The 23,053-nt window shown below is 40.9% G+C and overlaps 1 protein-coding gene across 1 annotated transcript in view; it reads left to right on the plus strand.

Moving 5' to 3' along the window:
* LOC117966829 (interferon-induced protein 44-like) overlaps nucleotides 1-23,053 on the plus strand; it is a 47,413-nt gene that overhangs the window by 21,990 nt on the left and 2,370 nt on the right. Inside the window, exons 7-11 of the mRNA XM_059008244.1 lie at nucleotides 4,984-5,024; nucleotides 5,105-5,165; nucleotides 5,265-5,475; nucleotides 21,597-21,722; nucleotides 22,675-22,816. Coding sequence (XP_058864227.1) covers nucleotides 4,984-5,024; nucleotides 5,105-5,165; nucleotides 5,265-5,475; nucleotides 21,597-21,722; nucleotides 22,675-22,816 — 581 coding nt within the window. The remainder of the gene's footprint in view (nucleotides 1-4,983; nucleotides 5,025-5,104; nucleotides 5,166-5,264; nucleotides 5,476-21,596; nucleotides 21,723-22,674; nucleotides 22,817-23,053) is intronic.

Genomic DNA, 23,053 nt, shown 5'->3' on the forward strand with positions numbered 1-23,053 from the left:
GTCCAGTATCTGGGTGCACGGAATGGTTCACAAAACCTCATAGTTCAAATGGCTTAATGCTTGATGTTCTGGTAACTCTTGCTTTTTATTTATTTATTTTTTTAAAACCGGTAAATCACTGGTGTTGTCACAGTAAATTCACAGGGTGCACTCTGTTCCTTCAGGAGTCTTGCAGAGGAAGTGCTTCACAAGAGCAGTTAGACATAATACTTCCATGGTAAGGACATTGCATAGACAGAGCAGCTTTTTCTGAGGGTAGAGATTAAAGAGTGAAGGATGTCTATTGATATAGGGAGCCAGGAGGGAGCAGCAGGGGGGGGGGCTCTTGAGGATCTCTCTTAATGTCAAGCAAACTGATGGGATGGATAGGAGTGTTGGAGAAGGGACGGAGACGAGGCGGCAGAAATACTGAATTCCGGAGATGTAGGCTTTAACGGTAGTAGGGGCTAAGTGAAGAGAATCCTTTGCATGGGCGATGGAGGCTAGAATCCGTTGCTCATTAAATCGGAATGGGATGTATTTTGTTTTGAGTGCAGAAAGTTGTAAATGTTTTCCATCCAGTGGTAAATGAAGATTTGGTCGCTGGGGCTAAGTGTGGCCATGTAGTGATGAGCAGATTGCAGAAGGCTGGAGAGTGTTGTATTTAGTTGAACAGCAGATGTTGGTGTTGCAGAGTTTGATGAGGGCTGAGGTGGCAGCTGGACCTGAAAAAATATATGAAATCGACTGCCGAGTTGTTTCTAAAAACGAAGGCAGAGAGATGAAATGCCAACCGTCCTGTGTTAGTTAATACGGGATTGATCAGCGGTTTGCTACCATCATGTCTGTTTGGAATGGAAAAGGTGAACTCATAAATCAGAGATTTGGGTTTCAATACTCCAATCATTCTCCTTAATTCATAAATCGATTTCCAGTCTTGTACCATGTATTAAAGCTTGTAGTATCTGAGAAGATGAGCGGACATATGACTAAATTGCTGAGGAAGTCAAGCTCTCTGTGTATATATATATATATTTGTGATCCAAGTATTGGAGGAAAGCTGGAGCGTTGGAAGCTCTAGAGGAGAGCAGTTGCAGATTTAAACAGTAAACTAAAGTAACTTTTGTATGCTGCAATAGTGAGCAGATCTGAAGAGGGAGCCGTGATTTGCTGTAATGAGAAGATATTAACAGTAGAGGCAAGATCTGCTGAACGGGCAGAGATCTGAGGGAGTAGACGACGGAATGCTGTCAGTAGTGTTCAGTGGCTTGCTGTAGAGAGCAGAGAGCTGCTGAATGCGGTGAAAATTGGTATTTGAGAGTTAAGGCGTTTTTAGATGATGTCGGCGATGGGGCTGCCTTTGGGCAGAGATGAAGAATGCATAGATCTAAGGCCGCTGCAAAACCTGAGAGGATGGGAATGCATTGCTCGGAGGCTGCTGCAAAACCTATTGATTTGATCAGGAGCAGTCTAAGAGTGTATTGTCTATTGCGGGGTAGGAGGACGCTTGACTGAAATGTTGATAATCATAGCACATAGTTTCCGTATGTGACTGGTAGCTCAAATTGAATGAAATGGACTTTGAAAGTTATATTAAGTGCCTTGATGAAGTTGGGGGCAAATGAGGAAGTGCAAATCCAGGAACAAGAAGGTTGCAGGAATGGCCTGATGCAGGGAAGCTGGAAATTAATGTGACGGTGGATTCTTAACATCTCAGAAAGCTGATAAGCTTGGCTTCATGACGAGGTCCTCGAGGGGATGGGGTTTGGATTTGAAAAATTCAGGAGGGTACTGAGAATCCCTTGGAATGACAATGAACTGCAGGAATTGATAGAAAGTTTGGAGTGTGCGAGATTCGCAGCAATAGCAAACCAGCTTAAATTATATAGAGCTTGTGGTGTTATGCTGCCATCTAGAGGTTGTGATTGGAATTGAAACTATTGGCTTCAGTGAAGCAGGGTAGCATATATTTGGTTATTGCGATTAAAATCCTTGTCTATGTATAAAACATTAGCTTTAGAACAGTTAGTGATGATATAAGTAAGTTAACGTAGGTATAGAAGAGGAGCCTGCAGTATTTGCTTACGATTGTAAGTCGCCCTGGATAAGGGCGTCTGCTAAGAAATAAATAATAATAATAATAATAATAATTTAGATGTCACAATTCGGCGAGTTGAAGCTCTCATGTTGCAAAAGCGCAGCAGCAGGAGCCAAAGATTGCAGTAGTGAGGCACAGGCTCGCATTGCCTGTTAAAGCTGCCTGGTCGCCATGTCAACTTACCACTCCCAGTAGTCACTCGATGAGGCTGCCGTGGTAACCGTGGTGTGCGAGGCGCCAGTGGGAAAGAGTTGCAGTACAGCAGTAATGATGGAACAGTCTTTCTGATGAAAACGCAGACCAAGTTGAGAATGTTGCTATGTTTTGAACGGCGCAGACTGAGCAGGTAGGAAAATAGCTGATACTATCTTGCGAGCGCTGAGCAGAGAAATGGCCTGCAGTGAAAGGAGCGAACACCAAAAAACAAACACAGACAAGGAAGCGGAAATAGTGCTGGGTTAAAGTAGAAAAAGAGAGAGATAGACAGGAGGGGCAGCCAATAACATACGTGGAGCAGCGCTGGCCATGCCCTAATAATTGACAAGGCGAGCGCTGCATTGTGTGGTTGGCTGGAAATACTAAATGAGGCTGAACTGGGATCAGCTTCCACCCGGAAGAGATCGGCGGACATTACCGGGAAGGACGCCATGGAGGGAAGGTAAGACAGGCTAAAGAAAAGGATATAGGATAAGAAAAAGCAGCGCAAAGTGGGAGAGAGCCCTCTACGTCATCCCCCGAATTTCGCCTAAAGGCTAACATTAAAAAGCACACCAGGCAAAAAAAAAAAAAAAAAAGTTTGGGTTTTCAAATAGATTGCAAATAAAATAGGTCTGGTCATGTAAGAAAAGCTCAATTTGGCTACCAATACAAAAAGGATGAATTGCATTCACAAGGTGAAATAAAGTCTTGCACATAATTAAACCCATTCCATCAGAGTGAGAGAGAAAGAGAGCAAACAGTGAACATAAAACAGTAAATCAAATAAACAAAATAGCATCAACAAAAATATAGTGTAAACAAATAGTGGTGTAACTACTGTTTTATAGCAGTTCACCATTTTTCTCCTAGATTCAAAAATAGACTGGCAGAATACTATAGTTTTAATTATTACTAATTCAATTGCAACACACAAGTGGGATTCGTTCTGGTAACAATTTATTACCTTAAACAAAAAATGGCAGTTGTCAAAAACTAGAATCTATATTCTCATGTGCAGTGTGACAGACTGCTCAGGTGGTGATGTCAGACCAGGAACTAGACAGACAACTGAATGGTGATTGAATGCACCAATGCGTGGATTTAATTATAAATGAACAAATAAAACAGTTGAACAAAACAAAAACACTCAAAATAAGCGGCACAATGGCCAAACAAACAGACAAACAAAACACTGACCTCCAACAAGTAGCAGGCAGGTGTAGACCCAGCACGCGTAGCATTTGTTAGTAATTTATTTATATTTCTCCTGACTCTCTCCCGTACTCTCCAACCTCAAGAGTGATTTGTGCATCTATATATATACACACACACACACACACATCTGTGCCGGGATTCAATTACTAATTAATCACTCACTTGAATCTCAGCACATGAACTAATGTGTGCACTTCCTGTGCTTCCATACAGTTACCCATTTTAATCAGCATAGCCCCATTATATCCTGTGCAAAAGTACATATACACCAACAATAAACACACTACATACAACATATAACACAAATTACACACAGGGGCGGGGCACTCTGCCACATATCCCCCCCTCCCCTTTGTGTGCAGCACACATGGCCGCCCACTTCCCCCTTAAAAGCCCAAAAGTCCCATAGTCCTGAGCCAGAGACACAGAGACCTTAAGGGCCCCATTGGCGGCAATGTTCCCCATACCAATGCTGTCAGCGGAAAGGCTGACAGCTTCCAGGCTGGCTCCACCAGCCGAGTTGAAAGGCTGACGGTTGGGAGAGTTTCTCCTCCCGTGGCACCACTAGCAGTGGAAATGCTGCCGGTGGCAATGCTGTCAGTGGGAAAAGTCGACAGCTCCCCGGCTGGCTCCTTTAGCTGGGGCAATTCCTGCAGCAGAAATGTTGCTAATGGCAATGCTGTCAGTGGAAATGCTGCCGGTGGCAATGCGGTCAGTGGAAAAGCCGACAGCTCCAAGACTGGCTCCTCCTCCAGTCGGGGCAATTCCGGCAGTGGAAATGCTGCCATTGGCAACGTTGGCTGCGGTACTGCTGGCAACGGTACTGCTGTCAGCAGACGTGATGACAGAGGTATGGCAGACTCCAGCAGAGGCCACAGCAAATCCAGAACTTCCTGCAGTGCAAATGCTGCTGCTGGTTATAGCAGATATACAATTTACACAGTACACAGCGTTGTAATCATTCCACAGAACAAATAAGACTCAACCAGATTCCCAGTTTTGCTTGATATATCCTAGGATATTTGAATTCAATAGTACTACTCGGGTTGAGTCTAGACCATAGCATGCAGAAACAAAAAAACGTAGATCTCCACTTCAAACGTCCTTTCGGGTTCTCTGATTGAAATTCTAAACCAACGCAGTCAGATTCCTGGCTCGCCATCTCAAATTTCAATTGTAAAAAATACAACTGGAGTTCCAAATAAGATGAGAAAAAACCCTAAAATGTCTGCAAAAAGTCTGCCCCTTTTCAATGGGGTAGGTTTTATTTTTCTTTATTAATTATCATCGTCTTTTTCTATTTTGTTTTTCTCTTGGCAACAGTTTTGGAGGACAGTCATCTGTTTCAGTAATATGAGAGAATTGGTCAGGGGTCTGAAAACTTTTGCAAGGCACTGTGTGTATATATATGTATGTGTGTATATATATAATTAGTTTGTTTTTCTTTAATTTAATCATTGCTTCTGTAATCGCAACTTACACCATACCTTCAGATCTGATGCAGTGGGAGGACAGTCATCTGCTCCGACAAGAAGTAAGTCATATTAAAAGCCTCATCTTTACCACAGAAAAAACAGAGCTGTGCATATTTATGTATCTCTCCTTGTTTTGCAGAACAATCGAAACCAGAGCAACTTCTCCCTAATCCATGGCGTGAAGATGAATTTAGTGATGAGTAAATGATCAGTTTTTTTTTTTTTGTATGTTTTGAAATATTTGTAAGACTGAGCTTTTTAAAGTTTGACATTTCTTTTCATTTTTACTTGTTTTACAGTGCTTACATGAAACTTCAAGAAGAAATAAAAAACCACCAACCACACCCTAAGGCTTCCACAACAAATATTCTTATTTCGGGCAATGTGGGTTCCGGAAAGTCAAGCTTTCTAAATTCTGTGCTCTCAGAACTCAGGAGAGAAGAATTCAACGACAGAGTGCAAAGCTTTGAAACCACGAGACCAGGTGCAAAAACAAGCGTCACACAACATGTAAGTGTTTAAATTCCAACACCTCCTACACTTCTCATCTAGTGTGCTTAATTACTGTGTCCTGTCATCTCACTGGCAGTAACAGCAGAGAAAAAAGCAGCAAGTGCACATGAGGTTCAGGTGCTTTAAGCCGAGGGGACGCTAGTCTACATGTTGATAGAAAAATGTAGAAAGGGAGATATTCTTTGTTGAAAGTAAAAACAACTTCAAAGGACTTTTGATTTTGTAGAAGCAACATTACATCATAAAATTATTCAACCAATGAAAGTTGTTGGAAAAAAGTCATGTGACTACCTGCTTCACTGCCAAATAAAAACAAATGGTGAAGAAAATGAATGTGAAACCGAAAAAAACGACATGGTCAGGGTGGACTCTCCTTATTTTTTTTTTGTTGAGGGTGGTAAATATTAGAGGTCGACACGGGTCTCTGGTAGGCATAATAAAGACAACGTTAAAACAAGCTTTTAACGTCGGCAGGAAGGGGTTAACTGACAGGATATCAATGTTTTACAGAAAACAATAACACTTATACAGCGAGTGGCAAGTACACCGCAATAATAATAATAATAATAATAACTGCGGCAACTATTCCTGTCAGGAACTAAATCAGAAACAAAACATCCTAATAGAGCTCTACAGTGCGACTAATTTGTTCGCATATGCAGGCGCGTAGCATCCATTGAGGCAGTTCTTAATTGTGAAAACGAAAAAAAAAAAGTACCCACTTTATTTTTTAAGAGTGTAAAATTGAGATTTTATATATATATATATATATATATATATATATATATATATATATATATATATATATATATATATATATATAAAATATTTTTTAATTTCTTCACATTACTGTGATCTCGGGCTGTACAGACACTGGGGTATGTCAAATTTGCGCCACAAAGACGTTTCTCATTAGTTAGTTTCCCAAGTTACTCTGTACTCTGGTTTACAGTGCAGCGCTAACATGAAACAGAGAAAAAAACAACCAATTACACATTTCTTTCTAAAGAAGCCAACTCTTGGTAAGAATCAATGTAAAGTCATTTTTATTGTTGTTTTCCCCCTGCACAATGTGATGTTTAGCTGCAATACGTTTTAATAAATCCTTCTCCCCCCCCCCCCCCCCCCATGTAGAATGTTAACGCCAGCACAGCAGAAATCCAAGTACCTGTTTTTATGATGACATTAAATGTGTAGCTAAACCGGGATAGCTGGCTGTGTGGTGTTTTTTTTCTCGTCACTTTAACTGGACAGTCAGCTCGTCCAAGTATCACCCTTCCTGCTATAGCATAGTGTTTTATTCTAGCATAGTGGCTGTGTATTTGCATGTATAGCGACCCGGCCTGTGCGCTAGGCAGCACCGGGACCTCTGCGACCGGTTTCCCCCGCCTGAGGTACTGTACTACTTCCTATCGTCGATTTATATTGACAAAAGAATATTAGAATTGAGTGGGAAACTGTGTAAACTTTTAGCGTTCAGAGGTGGGAACATCACATTATTATTATTATTATTGTTGTTGTTATTTTTGGTGAATACCTTGTCAAAGTACTATAATCATACAAATATTGTACACTAACAGCACCAGTCACAGTGTCAGCACCAGTGTCAGTGCCAGCACCAGTCCCCGCAGTATCAGCACCAGTCAAAGCAGTATCAGCACCAGTCACAGCAGTATCAGCACCAGTCTCAGCAGTGTAAGGCAACTTAAGTAGCAGTGAACCAAATGCAAGTCAATAAAGGTATGAACCCATCTACTTATTAATGCTGATGTTATATTCTTGTCCTTTTAAAATCACATATTTCTGACAGTGTGAATATGGTCATTTTAGGTTGCTGTGGTTTTGCTGGGAGACGATTAGTTTTAATCTTTGAAATAATATGGGTAATCAAATTTTAACATTAACATCATCATCCAAGGGACGTAATATTGCTTTGCAGTTTGCAGAAAGTCTCCAGGCTTTATAAGATGATAACTTTTAGCTTTGTAACATGAACAGGATCTGCAAGAGGTTTGATAAACTTTTTTTTTTTTTTTGCCTCAGTAAAAATCTAATCCTAGCTACGCCCCTGGCTTAATTACTGTGTCCTGTCATCTCACTGGCAGTAACAGCAGAGAAAAAAGCAGCAAGTGCACATGAGGTTCAGGTGCTTTAAGACGAGGGGACACTAGTCTACATGTTGCTAGGAAAATGTAGAAAGGGAGATATTCTTTGTAGAAAGTGATGTGGAAGCTACAATTTCGAGCAACTTTGTTGCAAGCAACTTCAAAGGACTTTTGATTTTGTAGAAGCAACATTACATGATAATTATTCAACCAATGAAAGTTGTGGGAAAAAGTCATGTGACTACCTGCTTCACTGCCAAATAAAAACAAATGGCAGAGAAAATGAATGTGAAACCGAAAAAAACGACATGGTCAGGGGGGACTCTCCTTATCTTTTCCTTGAGGGTGGTATATATTAGAGGTAGACACGGGTCTCTGGTCAGCGTAATAAAGACAACGTTAAAACAAGCTTTTAATGTTGGCAGGGAGGGGTTAACTGACAGGATAGCAATGTTTTACAGAAAACAATAACACTTACACAGCGAGTGGCAAGTACACCTCAGTAATAATAACTGCGGCGACTATTTCAGGAACTAAATCAGAAACAAAACATCCTAACGGTGCTCTAAAGTGCAACTAATTTGGTCGCATATGCGACTAAACATTTGCTTGTGCAAACGTAAATTTTAATTTAGGCGCACGTGCGCCACTAGAAATTCCTAAAGGTTGACTATAAAAAATAAACATGTGTTTCTTTTTTTTTTTTCTTCAGCTGAAATTATAAAACATAAAAAAACACATCTAAACTGTCATCGCTCAATCGTAATGTACTCTGGGAATGTAGTTTATTGGTGTCCACTGCCCACTGTTAATCACACATTAAAAACTACAAATCCCATACCGCGCCAATTTCACTGATTTGTCAGTGTGATGGCTACTCGTTTCCAGACAGTTTGAAAACTTCATATTCAGATATGTTGGCGTCTTTACAAGAAATGAGCAATGAAGGTATTTATTATTATTATTATTATTATTATTATTATTATTATTATTATTATTATTATTATTATTTCGATGTTTCCAATACTGAAAAAGGTTACAGAAATCTACAGATCTGAAGGGACTAAATGTATGTGTACTATAGTATTTAAATATGTATCATGCACTTAATATATGTGTTGTTCTTTTTAAAATCATTACCTGAAAAGGATCCGGATACCCGGGCATTTTTCACGGTTGGTACCCGATCCCGAATTTTTACCTGTGCCGACCTCAATAATATATATTAATGCCACGAGATGAAGTGGATAAAGTGGAGCGGCATTAAAAAGTTTGACAGTTATCTTCCGTGAATGACCCAGTGGAAAATAGTTAGACACTTGCTTAGAAAATATTTTATGTTAAAGTTCCCAAGTTTTATAGTCGTTTGATACAACTTAGTAGTAATGGCTAAAAGTCAGTGGACTCTAAATTGTCGGTCCCAAAATTTCTTAATGAGGGTCAAAACACAAAACACTTCTTCCCACACTCTGACTATTTACGAAACAGTTTAGAATGAAATACTGCAAGTATTCACAGCACAGAGAGTTTACTATATATATATATATATATATATATATATATATATATATATATATATATATATATATATATATATATATAATTTAAATAGTATAGAATATTTAATGACAGCTAATTAGGCCAAGTTCTTACCTTTCCAATGAGCCACTGACTATCACTTTAGTACCTGTAGAACCAGAGAAATTATGTTTGAAGTGGTGAGTGTGTCAGTGAAACTGCAGTGAACAGTGGCAACAGTCCTGGATTTAATGTAAATCGCATATTTTTTCCTTGATTTAACAAAAAAAGTCCAGATTTAGCTAAATACGTAAATGTTAACAAACACATTCTTAAGTCGGAGTGTAAGCCAAATCAAACTCATCAATGGGCATGGGTTTGCATGTTAAGAGTTATGCACACCGGACATGAGCTTGCGAATCAAAAATAATTAAAGCTATCGATTTAAATGAGGTAATGCACAACACAAGCGAAGCGAGTAGCGCGAATGAAGCGAGCAAATAATGAAATACATTTGTTTTATTTGTATTTTGCTACGAGCTGTTCGCGTCGCAATGGACCAATCAGAAATAATGTCAAAGGTAGTGGCTGTCAGACTGTCAGTGTCTCGCTCACGCAGAGATTACCACAGAAAAAAAATAAATAAATACATAATGAGAATGAGAATTTAATTATTAAAGTTGAAAAATATAAATGCTTTATGATGGCAGTGTCAGTGGTTATAAGTAGGGGTCTACCTAAATCGCGATTTCGCGGAAATCGTGAAATTGAGGGGTCACCACGAAATTCACCTCTTAGGGGCCAATGCATACAAACAAGTACGGAGAGGAAAAAACATCGTTTAAATGAACTACTGCACACCGCAAGCGATGCAAACTACGTGTCTTCCTTCTGTAGATAGCACTTTTTATTCCTTCGTCGTCCCGTGTGCATTGCACTTAAGCAAACAACAAACAAACAAAAAACGTCCACAAGTAACATTTACAAAAGAAATTCTCCAAAGCAGTTAACGTTCTTGTTTACTATTCAAATGACAAAGTTTTAATCAGCCTATCAGTGCGTCTGTACTGCTTTTATGTGATCTGTACTGTACAGTAGGGGGTGGGACAAAGTTGGTGCTGCATTGTTTTGATTTAGGTTGCTAAAATCTAGTTTTCAGCATTGGAGGTAAAATAGTAGAAATGGACGACAAAAAAGCAGAGTATATTTCGGCTGATGATCGTTTCAAGATATTTCCCAAAGAAACTACATGCAGACTGAGGTAATTGTTTTGTATATCTTAATGTGTCTTTGGAGAAAATACGATCGATCGCCTTTTAGCTTCAGAATCACATATTAAACAAAAGGCTACTACAAAGGCTGCTGAACAGAATGTAAAATAAACAGCTTTCAGAAACCAAACTGGAAAGTCAGCCCAGACAAGAAGTATTCCTGTCTGCAAGTTAAATCAGTACTAAAACGATCCATCACAGCCACCTCGCTTCAACCTGCTGCTTACTATTTTAGACTCGAATAGCCACTTTTTCTTTGTTTTGACTCGGTACTAATAAAATAAATTATTGGATGGGACAAATAACATGACAACGAACGTACTGCATACATTGACTTTATTAAAGTATGCCAGATGCCCTTGTGTAACCAAGTTTTTGGGCTGTTTCTAACCGATTTCCACATCTGTATAACTTGGCAAAGCTTTGCCTTAACTTCCAACCAATTTAGTGGATGCAGACGTGCAGTCTCAATGTATGGGCAAGTCAACTGCAGGGGGATGCTGCATGCTTGCCTTTTTTAACAAATGACAGCACTCTGTTTTAGTAAGGAAGCAAGTACCACTATGTTTAGGCTTTATAGTGTTCTGAAATACTGTCTACTTAGGTTTATTTAATGTTTAAAACAGGTCCGCAAAATGTCCGCGAAATCCTAATTTTATTCCGCAACATACCCGTGACAAATACATAAATTTACCGCAATTTAAGTAGACCCCTAGTTATAAGACAATAAAAAAGACGCCACATGTCGAGAAATAGCAGAACAACTGGAAATTGATGGTATGTCTATCTCTCTTTATTTCACCTTAATTTTAGTCAAAGTGATCTAGCGTCCACTCGAGAGGGGTATTGCTGCAGAACGAAGGCTCCCAGGTGCGCATGCAGCACTACCCTGTGTGAGCTCCCTGCGAGAGATATGGTGTGGGAGCCTTCGTTCTGCAGCTACATACTTTTGGTCCACTCAACAGTGCAGCACGTTATTAGGTTTTTTAGTTAAATCGCATAAGTTAACTGCGATTAATTGACAGCATATATATATATATATATATATATATATATATATATATATATATATATATATATATATATATATATATATATATATATATATATGGAGGAGGCTGTGTGGTCCAGTTGTTAAAGAAAAGGGCTTGTAACCAGGAGGCCCCCAGTTCAAATCCCACCTCAGCCACTGCCTCATTGTGTGACCCTGAACAAGTCACTTAACCTCCTTGTGCTCCGTCTTTCGGGTGAGACGTAGTTGTAAGTGACTCTGCAGCTGATACACCCTAGTCTCTTTAAGTTGCCTTGGATAAAGGTGTCTGCTAAATAAATAAATAAAATAATATATATTATTTTATTTTATTTTATTTTTTTTTGTGACCCAGAGACTCGCCACACAGACTCTCTTGGGTTCTTTTCCCTTCCAAATCACGACCCAACACACAGAATTTGAATTTTAACCTCTGACGTGCACTTTTAATTATACCAAATAAATAAAACTAAACAAACCCCTAGCTCCTTTCGGAGCACTAACTAAACATTCACTCTAACGAAGCCGGACAGCTAAGCTGTTTACACAAACACAACTAAAAGGTTTCACACAGTACCTTTTGTATTTTACTGTCAACTGGGCCCTCCACACAGCAGCAGCCCTGAAGGGACTGGCCTGCACCTGGCTCTAATTTACAATAATAGCCAGGTGCAGGTGATAATTAACTAATAAAACAATTAAATTAGGGCTTTTTAGCCCGTGTCCTTCTGGGAGGTGTAGTCCTGTGTTCTCCCCAGACTACACTTTATATATATATATATATATTAAAAGAAGCTAAAAGTGTGTTTTCATGGTGTGGTGCACTTTTGCTTGGGGATAACAAACGAGTCGGAGGACCTCAGCTTGCGGGCAGGGACATAGCGGGTCAGCAGGTTGAAGAGATACTCTGGACCTGTGTGATGAAGGGCATTGTAGGTGAGCAGGAGAATTTTGAAAATAATCCTGAACCCTAAAGGTAGCCAGTGCAGTTGGGCAAGACGGGGGGTAATGTGTTCACGTTTTTTACATCTGGTAAGGATCCTGGCGGTGGCATTCTGAACTAGCTGCAATCTGTTGATGGCGCGTGCCGGAAGACCACCATAGAGAGAGTTGCAGTAGTCGAGTTGAGAGGAGAATGCATGACAGAGTATCTCTGCATCCAGGAGGGAAAGGTATGGACGGACTTTGGAGAGGTTATTATCCAGAAGTATACCAAGGCTTCGCACAGTGGGGGAAGGCAGCAGCAGACAGTTTCCGAGGTTCAAGGCAGCTATATTGAAATTCTTAAGTTGAGTTTTAGATCCTACTAGAAGGAGTTCAGATTTGTTAGTGTTGAGCTGAAGAAAATTGGCAGACATCCAGGCCTCGATGTCTTGAATGCAAGCCGAGAGCCAGACCATGGCAGAGGGACATCCAGGGTCGAGTTTTGTTTTGTTTTTTTTGTTTTTTTTAAATTTAGTCGTTGCCAATTATTTTTTATTATTTTCTTCCAATTTGAAATGCCCAATTATTATTTTTTTTATGCTCAGCTCACCGCTACCACCCCTGCGCTGACTCGGGAAGGGCGAAGATGAACACACGCTGTCCTCCGAAGCGTGTGCCGTCAGCCGCCCGCTTCTTTACACACTGTGAACTCACCGTGCAGCCGCCTCAGAGCTACAGCGTCGGAGGACAACGCAGCTCTGGGCAGCTTACAGGCAAGCCCGCAGGCGCCTGACCAGACTACAGGGGTCGCTGGTGCGCGGTGAGCCGAGGACACCCTGGCCGACCTAACCCTCCCTCCCCCCAGACGACGCTCGGCCAATTGCGCGCCGCCCCCTGGGAGCTCCTGTCCACGGTCGGCTGTGGAATAGCCTGGATTCGAACTCGCGACATCCAGGCTATAGAGCGCATCCTGCACTCTAGCGAGTGCTTTTACTGGATGCGCCACTCGGGAGCCCCCCAGGGTCGAGTTTTAAGTAGAGCTGGGTGTCATCCGCATAGGAGTGAAACATGAGTCTATGTTGGTGGATGAGGTGACCCAAGGGAAGCATGTAGATGTTGAAGAGGAGGCCCAAGAACAGACCCTTGAGGGGCATCACAAGTGACTGGGTTTGCATCACCACTGCATCCAGCATAGAAAACTGCATGCGTCCAGATAGGTAAGATGACATCCAGGAGAGACAAGTTCCAGAGATACCAGCATACTTCTGAAGGCGGTCAAGAAGAATGTCATGATCTATGGTGTCAAATGCAGCAGTTAGGTCAAGAAGGACAAGCACTGATGGAGCACCAGCATCAGCATTGAGCAGGAGATGATTTACAATCCACAGCAGAGCAGTTTCAGTACGGTGATGCGGCCGGAAGACAGACTGCAGAAATTCAAGCAGATTATTATCCATGAGCTGTTTCATCAGCTGGCTGGCTACAGCCCTTTCAAGAGTTTTGGAGGGAAAAGGAAGATTGGAGATTGGATGGAAATTAGATAAGACAGCTGAGTCAAGGGGGGGTTTTTTGAGGACTGGTGTGGGCTGCAGGAAATGAGCCTGAATCCAGGGACAGGCTGAGAGTATGCATAATGGAAAGAGCAAGGTCAGAAGCACAGAGACAGACAAGTCTACCAGGGGTCCAAGGGGCATGTGGCAGTAGTTGATTTCAACAGTAGGCCGGATACATCAGTAATGGAGAGAGGAGAGAGGAGAGAGCAGGAGGGGTAACCGGAGGCAAGTCAAGGTGGTCAAGTACAAAACTGGGTTTGTGGCAAGAGAGCGTAGAATAGATGTTGTGAATTTTGTTTCCGAAAGAACGACCTCCACTTGCGCTCAAGCTTGCGGCAGGCAGGCTTAAGCACTCGAAGTTCAAGGGTGTATTATTATTTATTTATTTTCTTAGGAGACGCACTTACCCAGGGTGACTTACAGTTGTACCATGGGCATGTGTATTTTTTCTTCACCATTCTTATTGTAAGCGTGGCAATGGTTTCAATGATCTGAGTAAGGGTGGCATTGTAGAGGTAGCAGTATGGAGTAGTGGTTAGGGCTCTGGACTCTTGACCGGAGGGTTCTGGGTTCAATCCCAGATGGGGGACACTGCTGCTGTACCCTTGAGCAAGGTACTTTACCTAGATTGCTCCAGTAAAAACCCAACTGTATAAATGGGTAATTGTATGTAAAAATAATGTGTAAAAAAAATAATGTAATTGTATGTAAAAAATAATGTAATATCTTGTAACAATTGTAAGTCGCCCTGGATAAGGGTGTCTGCTAAGAAATAAATAATAATAATAATAATAATAATAATAATAATAATAATAATAATAATAATAGAGGGACACCATATTGTCAACCAAAGACGAGAGAGTACCAGTATCCTGCGCGTCTGCTCCATCCAGTGCTCTCTCAGACAGCGTGAGCAGTCAGTCAGATTCTCACCGACGTAGATGCTCATATTTGGTATAATTAGAAAGCCACAGTCCGCCCCTTTCCAAGAGTGACAGCCATATGTGCCTGTGATATACCGCTCTCATGTACTACGTCTTAGAAGGCCGAGCCCAGGGGCGACCGCAATAAAGCTAGACTAACCTCAGAGAGAAATCTGTGAAGTGTGTTTGATACATTGACAGATAACGAGTCGTTATTTGTAACATTAATGTGAAGGCAGACAAATACTATCTATCACTCCAACGTAGAGCACAACACCGTACACATTAGTGCTAAATTAGCTAGCTTGCTTTCTTAATTTCACATTTCCTCATCGTTTTCTTGAGGACTTTTTAACGTATATATGTGATGCATTCATTCAATAATCTACGCTGTCGCTAACCTGTCTGAATTATATGAAGAGGTCAGGGTGCCTGTCTGCCAAATACTTCGCTAAATGTGAGGTGTTGCCTCATTTTGTTTGTACTGTCTTAAAGCACCGTTTGCATATGTGCTTGGAGGGTTCTTTTGCTTTGCCCTGTTCATTCGCTTCATAAACAAAATATTTCCACACAGCACTCCTGCTGTTCTCTTTTTCTAAGAGCGCGGGCCGCTGGGCTTGTGTGCCTTCCATCTTAACCTTTTACTCCTGAATCCTGGCTGCCTCGTTGTCGTTGTTCCCACCTGGAGTGTATGGTGTCCCTGCGCGGACATAAAGGGAAGCTTTTTTTTTTTTTAGTACGACTCCATCTTTTACATGAAGGACGCAAACACGCAATTTTCATTATACAAGTACAGAGTCCTCCGATACTTTCTGTTTTTCGGTATTACCGAATGCATAATTAATGAAGCTCAGAACCGTTTTTGAAATTTGGTATCGCGATAGTATCAAAGTATCGGTATTTTTGACAACCCTATTGGAGAGTGTGAGGCGTGTGAGTAATAATGGAATGTCTAGACAGTAATTTACATGCAACCAAAATAAAATTGGTTTTTAATATTATTTGTTACATGATAAAATAAAAAAAGAATGGCGTGAGGGAGGGGGTGCTGGAATAATGATAAAAAGAAGGGTTCGGAAACTCCTTAGTCCTCTTCACAATATCCCCGGACATAAAAAAGGGATAAAACAGAAAAGAAAACGTTAATGTGTATTCCGCCCCGTGATAGCAAAAATGAAACCAAAACAAGCCAATGCTTCCTCTCTCCCTCCAGCCTAATCACCCCGCCTATGCTTTTTAGGACCAACCCCGAACACAGTAGTACGTTCCCTTTAGTATGCAACGCCCCGCCCCTGTAGTCAGTGGAACACCAATCCCAAACTGACAAGTGTCCTTACAACTCACTTGACTCCAGTGGCTGGAATTTACATAAAAATAAAGATGACTTTCGTCATGGTCACGAGACCTTGGTAAGGGAAGTCCCGAGTTGGTTTGCTGCCTTCTACTGTCGGGAGGCTGAATTACAGACCGAAACCCCTTTGACTCATCACAGAGAGGTTGTCACCTGGTGATGAGCAGATCCAGGGTGTGTCCACGGGTGTCAGTGGGGACGTTGACAGATTGAGAGAGCCCAAGACAGTCCAGGAGCGTTAGGAAGTCGGTCACTAGAGGTGAAGAAGGCAAGTCGACATGAATGTTGAAGTCACCTAGGAGTAGGATTTTGTCAGTAGAAGTTCAGACGAGGGAGAGAAATTCCAAAAACTCAGCAATAAAAGCAGTTATTCTTTGGTGGACGGTAGATAAGTAACGGACGTGGGAGAGGAGAGCTTGATTACGAGATGCTCAAATGAAGAAAAGGCTGGCAAAGAAAGAACTGAGAAAGCAAGCACAGATTTAGCAATAACAGCAGTGCCCCTGCCTTGGCCAATGAGGCGAGGCTTGTCAAAGAGCATAGCCATTTGAGGTGGCTAGATGTAGTAAGTGCATATCGTTTATAGAGTGCCGGGTTTCAGTTAGACAGAGAAGATCAAGATTAGCATCAGTTACAAGTTCAGTAAGAAGCAGAGATTTGTTAGTCAGAGGATGACAATTGAAAAAGCAGGCAGTGTAGGGGAGAAGGAGTTAGTAGCGGTATCTTGAGCAGGTACTTACCAGTGTTTATTCTAGGAGAGGAGAAAGAGTGAGCACGCTTTGTCCAGGGGATCCAGACGTTAAGTGTCAGAGTAGGAATGAGGCCTCCAGTAGCCATTAGGAGAGATTGGGAAAAGGTCCTCACTCTACCTGTCCTCGCTCGGACTGTCACAGCTCAGACTGCCCTTGGACGTGTGGCCCTTAGACTGTCACAGCTCAGACTGCCCTTGGACGTGTGGCCCTTAGACTGTCACAGCTCAGACTGCCCTTGGACGTGTGGCCCTTAGACTGTCACAGCGCAGACTGCCCTTGGACGTGTGGCCCTTAGACTCACATCTCAGACTGCCCTTGGACGTGTGGCCCTTAGACTGTCACATCTCAGACTGCCCTTGGACGTGTGGCCCTTAGACTCACATCTCAGACTGCCCTTGGACGTGTGGCCCTTAGACTGTCACATCTCAGACTGCCCTTGGACGTGTGGCCCTTAGACTCACATCTCAGACTGCCCTTGGACGTGTGGCCCTTAGACTGTCACATCTCAGACTGCCCTTGGACGTGTGGCCCTTAGACTGTCACATCTCAGACTGCCCTTGGACGTGTGGCCCTTAGACTGTCACATCTCAGACTGCCCTTGGACGTGTGGCCCTTAGACTGTCATAGCGCAGACTGCCCTTGGACGTGTGGCCCTTAGACTGTCACAGCTCAGACTGCCCTTGGACGTGTGGCCCTTAGACTGTCACAGCGCAGACTGCCCTTGGACGTGTGGCCCTTAGACTGTCACATCTCAGACTGCCCTTGGACGTGTGGCCCTTAGACTGTCACATCTCAGACTGCCCTTGGACGTGTGGCCCTTAGACTGTCACAGCGCAGACTGCCCTTGGACGTGTGGCCCTTAGACTGTCACAGCGCAGACTGCCCTTGGACGTGTGGCCCTTAGACTGTCACATCTCAGACTGCCCTTGGACGTGTGGCCTTTAGACTGTCACATCTCAGACTGCCCTTGGACGTGTGGCCCTTAGACTGGCTGGCGCTTAGAACGGCTGGCGTTCTAAGACACTGTTTGCCAATTTATACTGTCCTGCAGGTCTAAAGCTGGTCCAGTTTACACGCTATCAAAATTGACTTCAATCTACCACAGCTCTGAACACTTTAGAAAATGTATTACTACAAACAGCTGTGGATGTCATTACAACAACTAACTAGCATTTAGACTCACTTACCAATCTGCAACAAACTTACCTAGTATAAAATAACTAAACACCTAGGTCATAGGAGTATACTGACACAGAGGATAAAACACCAAATACTGCGGCCCCAGCAAGTAAATCAGTACAGCATAAAACAAGGATTTCACGGGAAGCAAGAGAGTAAACTTTAACAGGATCTGTTTATTAGATACTACCATTAGCAAATATAGCAGTAATGAAATGCGTGTACATGGAGAAATCAGTATAGTAGGACTTAAACAGTATCAGAAAACTTTCAAGCACAAACCACCCTTTCAATGTTAAATAAACCAATCATTGCAGCTGGTAGAAAAGATACATTTATATATCATGTGTTTTAATAGCTACATACATAATACCATTTAGAAGGACCGTTAATTGCAAACCATTACTACAGAAACAGAAGCAAACTAAAGATATGCTTCTAAATAATTAGACTGCTTATTCAAAAATCTACACGGCTGCACATTACATGTATACAGAAATAGTTGCACATCAGTGTTTTAGTCCCGGTCTTATAGCAAAAAGTACAAAAAAAAAAAAGTCTAATACAGTTCCCAAAAAATAACAAAAAGATATCCAATAAAACAACAAAAAGAAAACCACTCTTCAAACAAAAACTGAATGGCCATTCAAAAATATATATTTGTAATATCCAATATCCAGCAGAAATAAAAAAAAGGATTGATCTCACCCGGTCACAGTGAATCTGCTGTGTAGCTCCTCCAGTTCATATCACACTGGAAATCTCAAAGGTTGAAACTTATTCTTGGTCCATAGCAATTGAACAGTGATACAAAGTAGCAAATCAAACCGAGAGGTTGTTAGAACGGCACGTGAAACAAGAGCTGCGTGTTGGTATAACTGCATGTTTGCAGCGCTATTCTTAGTCCCAACACATACTGAAAACATAGGGGGAAAAAAGTAAAAAAAAAAATAGCTGCACGCAAAACACAGGCTAACACTTTTATAAGGTTTTGGAAACCAACTACGTTTGTCACCCATAGAAGGAACAGGGAGTCCCCATACCTGGCTTTTTTGTGCTTTTATACCTTACCAGTAACATGCTCCCAAAACAAAGGAATCTCCACCCCCAACTACGGATAAGACGGGGCCACATACAACCATGCATAGCCAGAAAATTACTGTATAAACCATAATATAATAGGGTAGTAAAACATGAATTATACCTCATGGCAAAGGAGTTAAAAAAAACTAGGCAACAACAAAAAGAATATATGGAGCTGAAAAAGATGCATTGACAGTGAACTAGAATGCCTGGCCAGGCTTACTGGCGTTCACTTCAGAATGTGCAGGTGCTGCGCTTCTTGCAGCACATTGTGTGGCGGTGGCTGAGTGACATCAGCCCGAAAAGCATATTATTAATAACTCAGAAACAATAATAGCAAAAACGTTTGTTTCAACAGCACAAACCGGCACAAACGAATGAGGAAAGTTTGGTTCAATTCTGGTATTGCAGGGGGGCTGAGTGACGTCACTGCCCAAAAAAATAATTGTTAATATCTTAAAAACTATAGTGGCACAAACATTTGTTTTAAACGAATGATATATGACTCAAAGTTTGTGCTGTTTGTAGGGGGGGCAACTTCACAGAGCTCTATTATTGCTCTGAGCACACTCTTAAACTCAGGGGAGACGTTTAAGGAGTACAGAGATGTTTTAAACTCCTGTAAGTGGTTTTCTTTGTGCACTAGGCTTACAATATGTCCAGGCAACTTTTCAATACTCAAGAAAATCACACCGACTCATTTAATACAGTGGAAGGTAAGAACAAGTTTGAATTTATATCTCATTTATATTGATACATTGCTATAAGGTATAGGAATTATATTTTAGCTTTGGAGAGTGATATATTGGATGTTTTAGGATTTAGCGGGCCTTTTATGTTTAAATACGGTGTTTCTGCTCTGCAAATGTTAGATATGATGTTCATGAATAAGTCTTTTGAGTTTTATCCTATAGTTTCTCTTTAATTTTCATATCAAAGCTGTTTAAAAATGTAAACATCAAATTGACGTGCGCAGCGGTTCTAGGTAGTCAGAAACTATGGCGGTTCTAGTGTTAATACTTGTGATTTTTAACCGGAGCAGTTGCACTTGTCGCACAGAAAGCCATTGTAAGTGGTAACGTGTACTAACACGACTAGCTCCAGCACCGTGCTCACCTCACACCCTGAATGCATGCATGCCACTGGGATCCCCTGGGTCCCAAATCCTGAAAAATATATTCCGGTATTGCACTGCGGTCACCATGATTTTAGAACTTGAACTGTTATCAAAGAAAATTCCTTTTCAAATTATGTGTAAAATACGGGAAAAAGTCTGTCCTGGGAGCTGTCTTGGACTGACTCCCGGTAAATAAGAGAGAGTTGACAGGTCTGAGGTGAGGGTTTGCGTTGTCAGGACAAGACGTGTGGTGATACCGGACCTAAAGCCTCCAGGAAATAAGGATTAGTGCCAGCCACTGTTTTCTAGGGTTCTATTTTTGTTTTGTATATTTTTCAAAAATGTGTGCGATATATAATTCTATTCTGTGCTCTTGCTTGTGTTTAGGTCTGTAAATCGAGAACACCCGATAAATAGTGAAGTCTCGCTAAACTGAGTGTTTGTCTGTATTGCTGCATAGAATAAACCGAGGTGTTTCCAGTCCAGTTTTCGGGCGCACGTTTCCCTTCTCTCGCAGGTGTGGGGATCTGTAGTGAAGGGTGTTGCTTTGTTTATTTTTGATATTTATTATGTATGGTTTGCATGATTTATTCTCTTTGATTTGTCACGTTTTAGATTCTTTGGATCACTGATTTTTCTAGCTTGTATTAACGTTTGTTTTTTCTGTTTTGTTTGATTGCTGCACGGTGTGTTTCTTTCTTCATTTAGGCACCTTTCCATGGGGGGGTCCAGGGGGTCCGGACCCTCCTCTTTCATTAAAAATGTCAATATATTATTTACTTTAACGGTATGTTTTGTATCAAGTATCCCCCCTTCATGACAGTCTCGATCCGCCCCTGCTTTGGTGATAGGAGATCTGTGCCTGACGTGTCCCTAACTCATTTTTGTCTATGGTTCTGAAGCGAGCCTCATAACAGTTTTTTTTTTTTAAATTTGTAACTCATAATCCACCATATATGTGTTTGATTTTTAAAGAAAACAAACAAAAAAAAACAGTTTATGCTAAATGCATTCTTTTGTTACTTGTAAAAAAAAATTGCACTTTTGTAATTCATGTCTCACTACTTTTTATTTCATTGAAAAGTGTTTGCAGTTGTCGGAATGTGGTTAAGTACTTCTTGTTAAAAGACCAGATTGAGTTCCTTCTGCTCTATATTTAACCTGGGGGTGGTGCAGTCGAGCAAGTTTTGTATCACTTTGTTAATTTGGGTTTTCTGGGCTTGTGTGTTAATTTACCTATACCTATAGCAGGTTGCACATAATATCAATGCATAAGGATAATAAATATGAGCATTGTATAATTTCTTTGCAGCTAAGATGCCACAAATTCACTGAGAAGATCAAAATCTTTGATACAGCAGGATTTGAATTGGAGAAAACAGAAAATGCCATGAAAATATTAAAGATCATAGATGGTGAAGTGGCTGAAGGCTCAAAGGTATGTAAGTAATGTTAATGCAATGATGTGTAAAAGACTTGTAGAAAGCATTTTGAAAGTGCATTGGCTCCTTTGAGTGGCTCAGCAGCTGTAACATCATTGAATACTATTTTTACACAGTATGATGCAATGCAAGTGAATACAGTTCTCTCTTCCATCATTTACAGTGGCATACAGAGAAACAAACACACCATGCATTCACAACTAATGCTTTCAGCTCATTTATTATTATTACTATTATTTATTTCTTAGCAGGCGCCCTTATCCAGGGCAATTTACAATTGTTACAAGATATCACATTATTTTTACATACAATTACATTATTTTTTACACGTTATTTTTACATACAATTACCCATTTATACAGTTGGGTTTTTACTGGAGCAATCTAGGTAAAGTACCTTGCTCAAGGGTACAGCAGCAGTGTCCCCCACCTGGGATTGAACCCATGACCCTCCAGTCAAGTCCAGAGCCCTAACCACTACTCCACACTGCTGCCCATATATTGTGACTTTCAGCTCCTTTTAAAATTCAGATTCATGCCAGAAGTAGATACAACTTTCAAACAGCCTTAACTAATTTTTTAATGGCAAATGTAGCATGCTGGACTTGATTTTTTTACACGTATCTTTGCATCATGCTTTTTTTTTGGGAGGGGGGGGGGTAATTCTCCCTATTATTACTTAAACTATTGCTAAAACTGTGTGAGTTAAAACCACAGCAATTAACCATACTTAATAAGTCAGTTCATTTATTCCCAGCAGGTCATTTTAATAGACCTCAGTCTCTGAATAGCTAATCGGCTTCTCAATGCATATAGATGACTAACTGGAGGCATTAAAAAGAAAATTGTAATAATCTCTTTTAAAATTGACTTTTCTTGGTAATATTTTAAGTATCTTTTGAGAAATGGTAACTGTTTTCTAAAACTTATTTTTGTTTTTATTTTTTAGTTTGACGATATTCTGAAAACAAAAAGCTCAATGGAAGGAGACAAAATCCACTGTGTTGTGTTGGTTATATCAATTCACAACGCTGAAAATCTGGCCTTGATTCAGTTTTATAAAGAATTCATTGGAATGCTCACAGTGACTGGTAATATATCATTAGCATTGTGTGTGCCAATTCCTGTGTGTGTGTGTGTGTGCGTGTGTGTGTGTGTATATATATATATACTTTATGTGCTCGATATACAATTTTTTGTTTTTTATTTTGTTTTGTTTCTTTTCCTCCTTCTCTTGCTTTCTCTCTCTCATATATATTATATATCCCTGCAGCTGCCACCAGGTAAACATTTTCACCTGTTGAGAATAGAATAAATACTGTGCTCAT

The sequence above is a fragment of the Acipenser ruthenus genome, chromosome 36, assembly GCF_902713425.1.
Source record: "Acipenser ruthenus chromosome 36, fAciRut3.2 maternal haplotype, whole genome shotgun sequence".
Taxonomy (NCBI): domain Eukaryota; kingdom Metazoa; phylum Chordata; class Actinopteri; order Acipenseriformes; family Acipenseridae; genus Acipenser; species Acipenser ruthenus.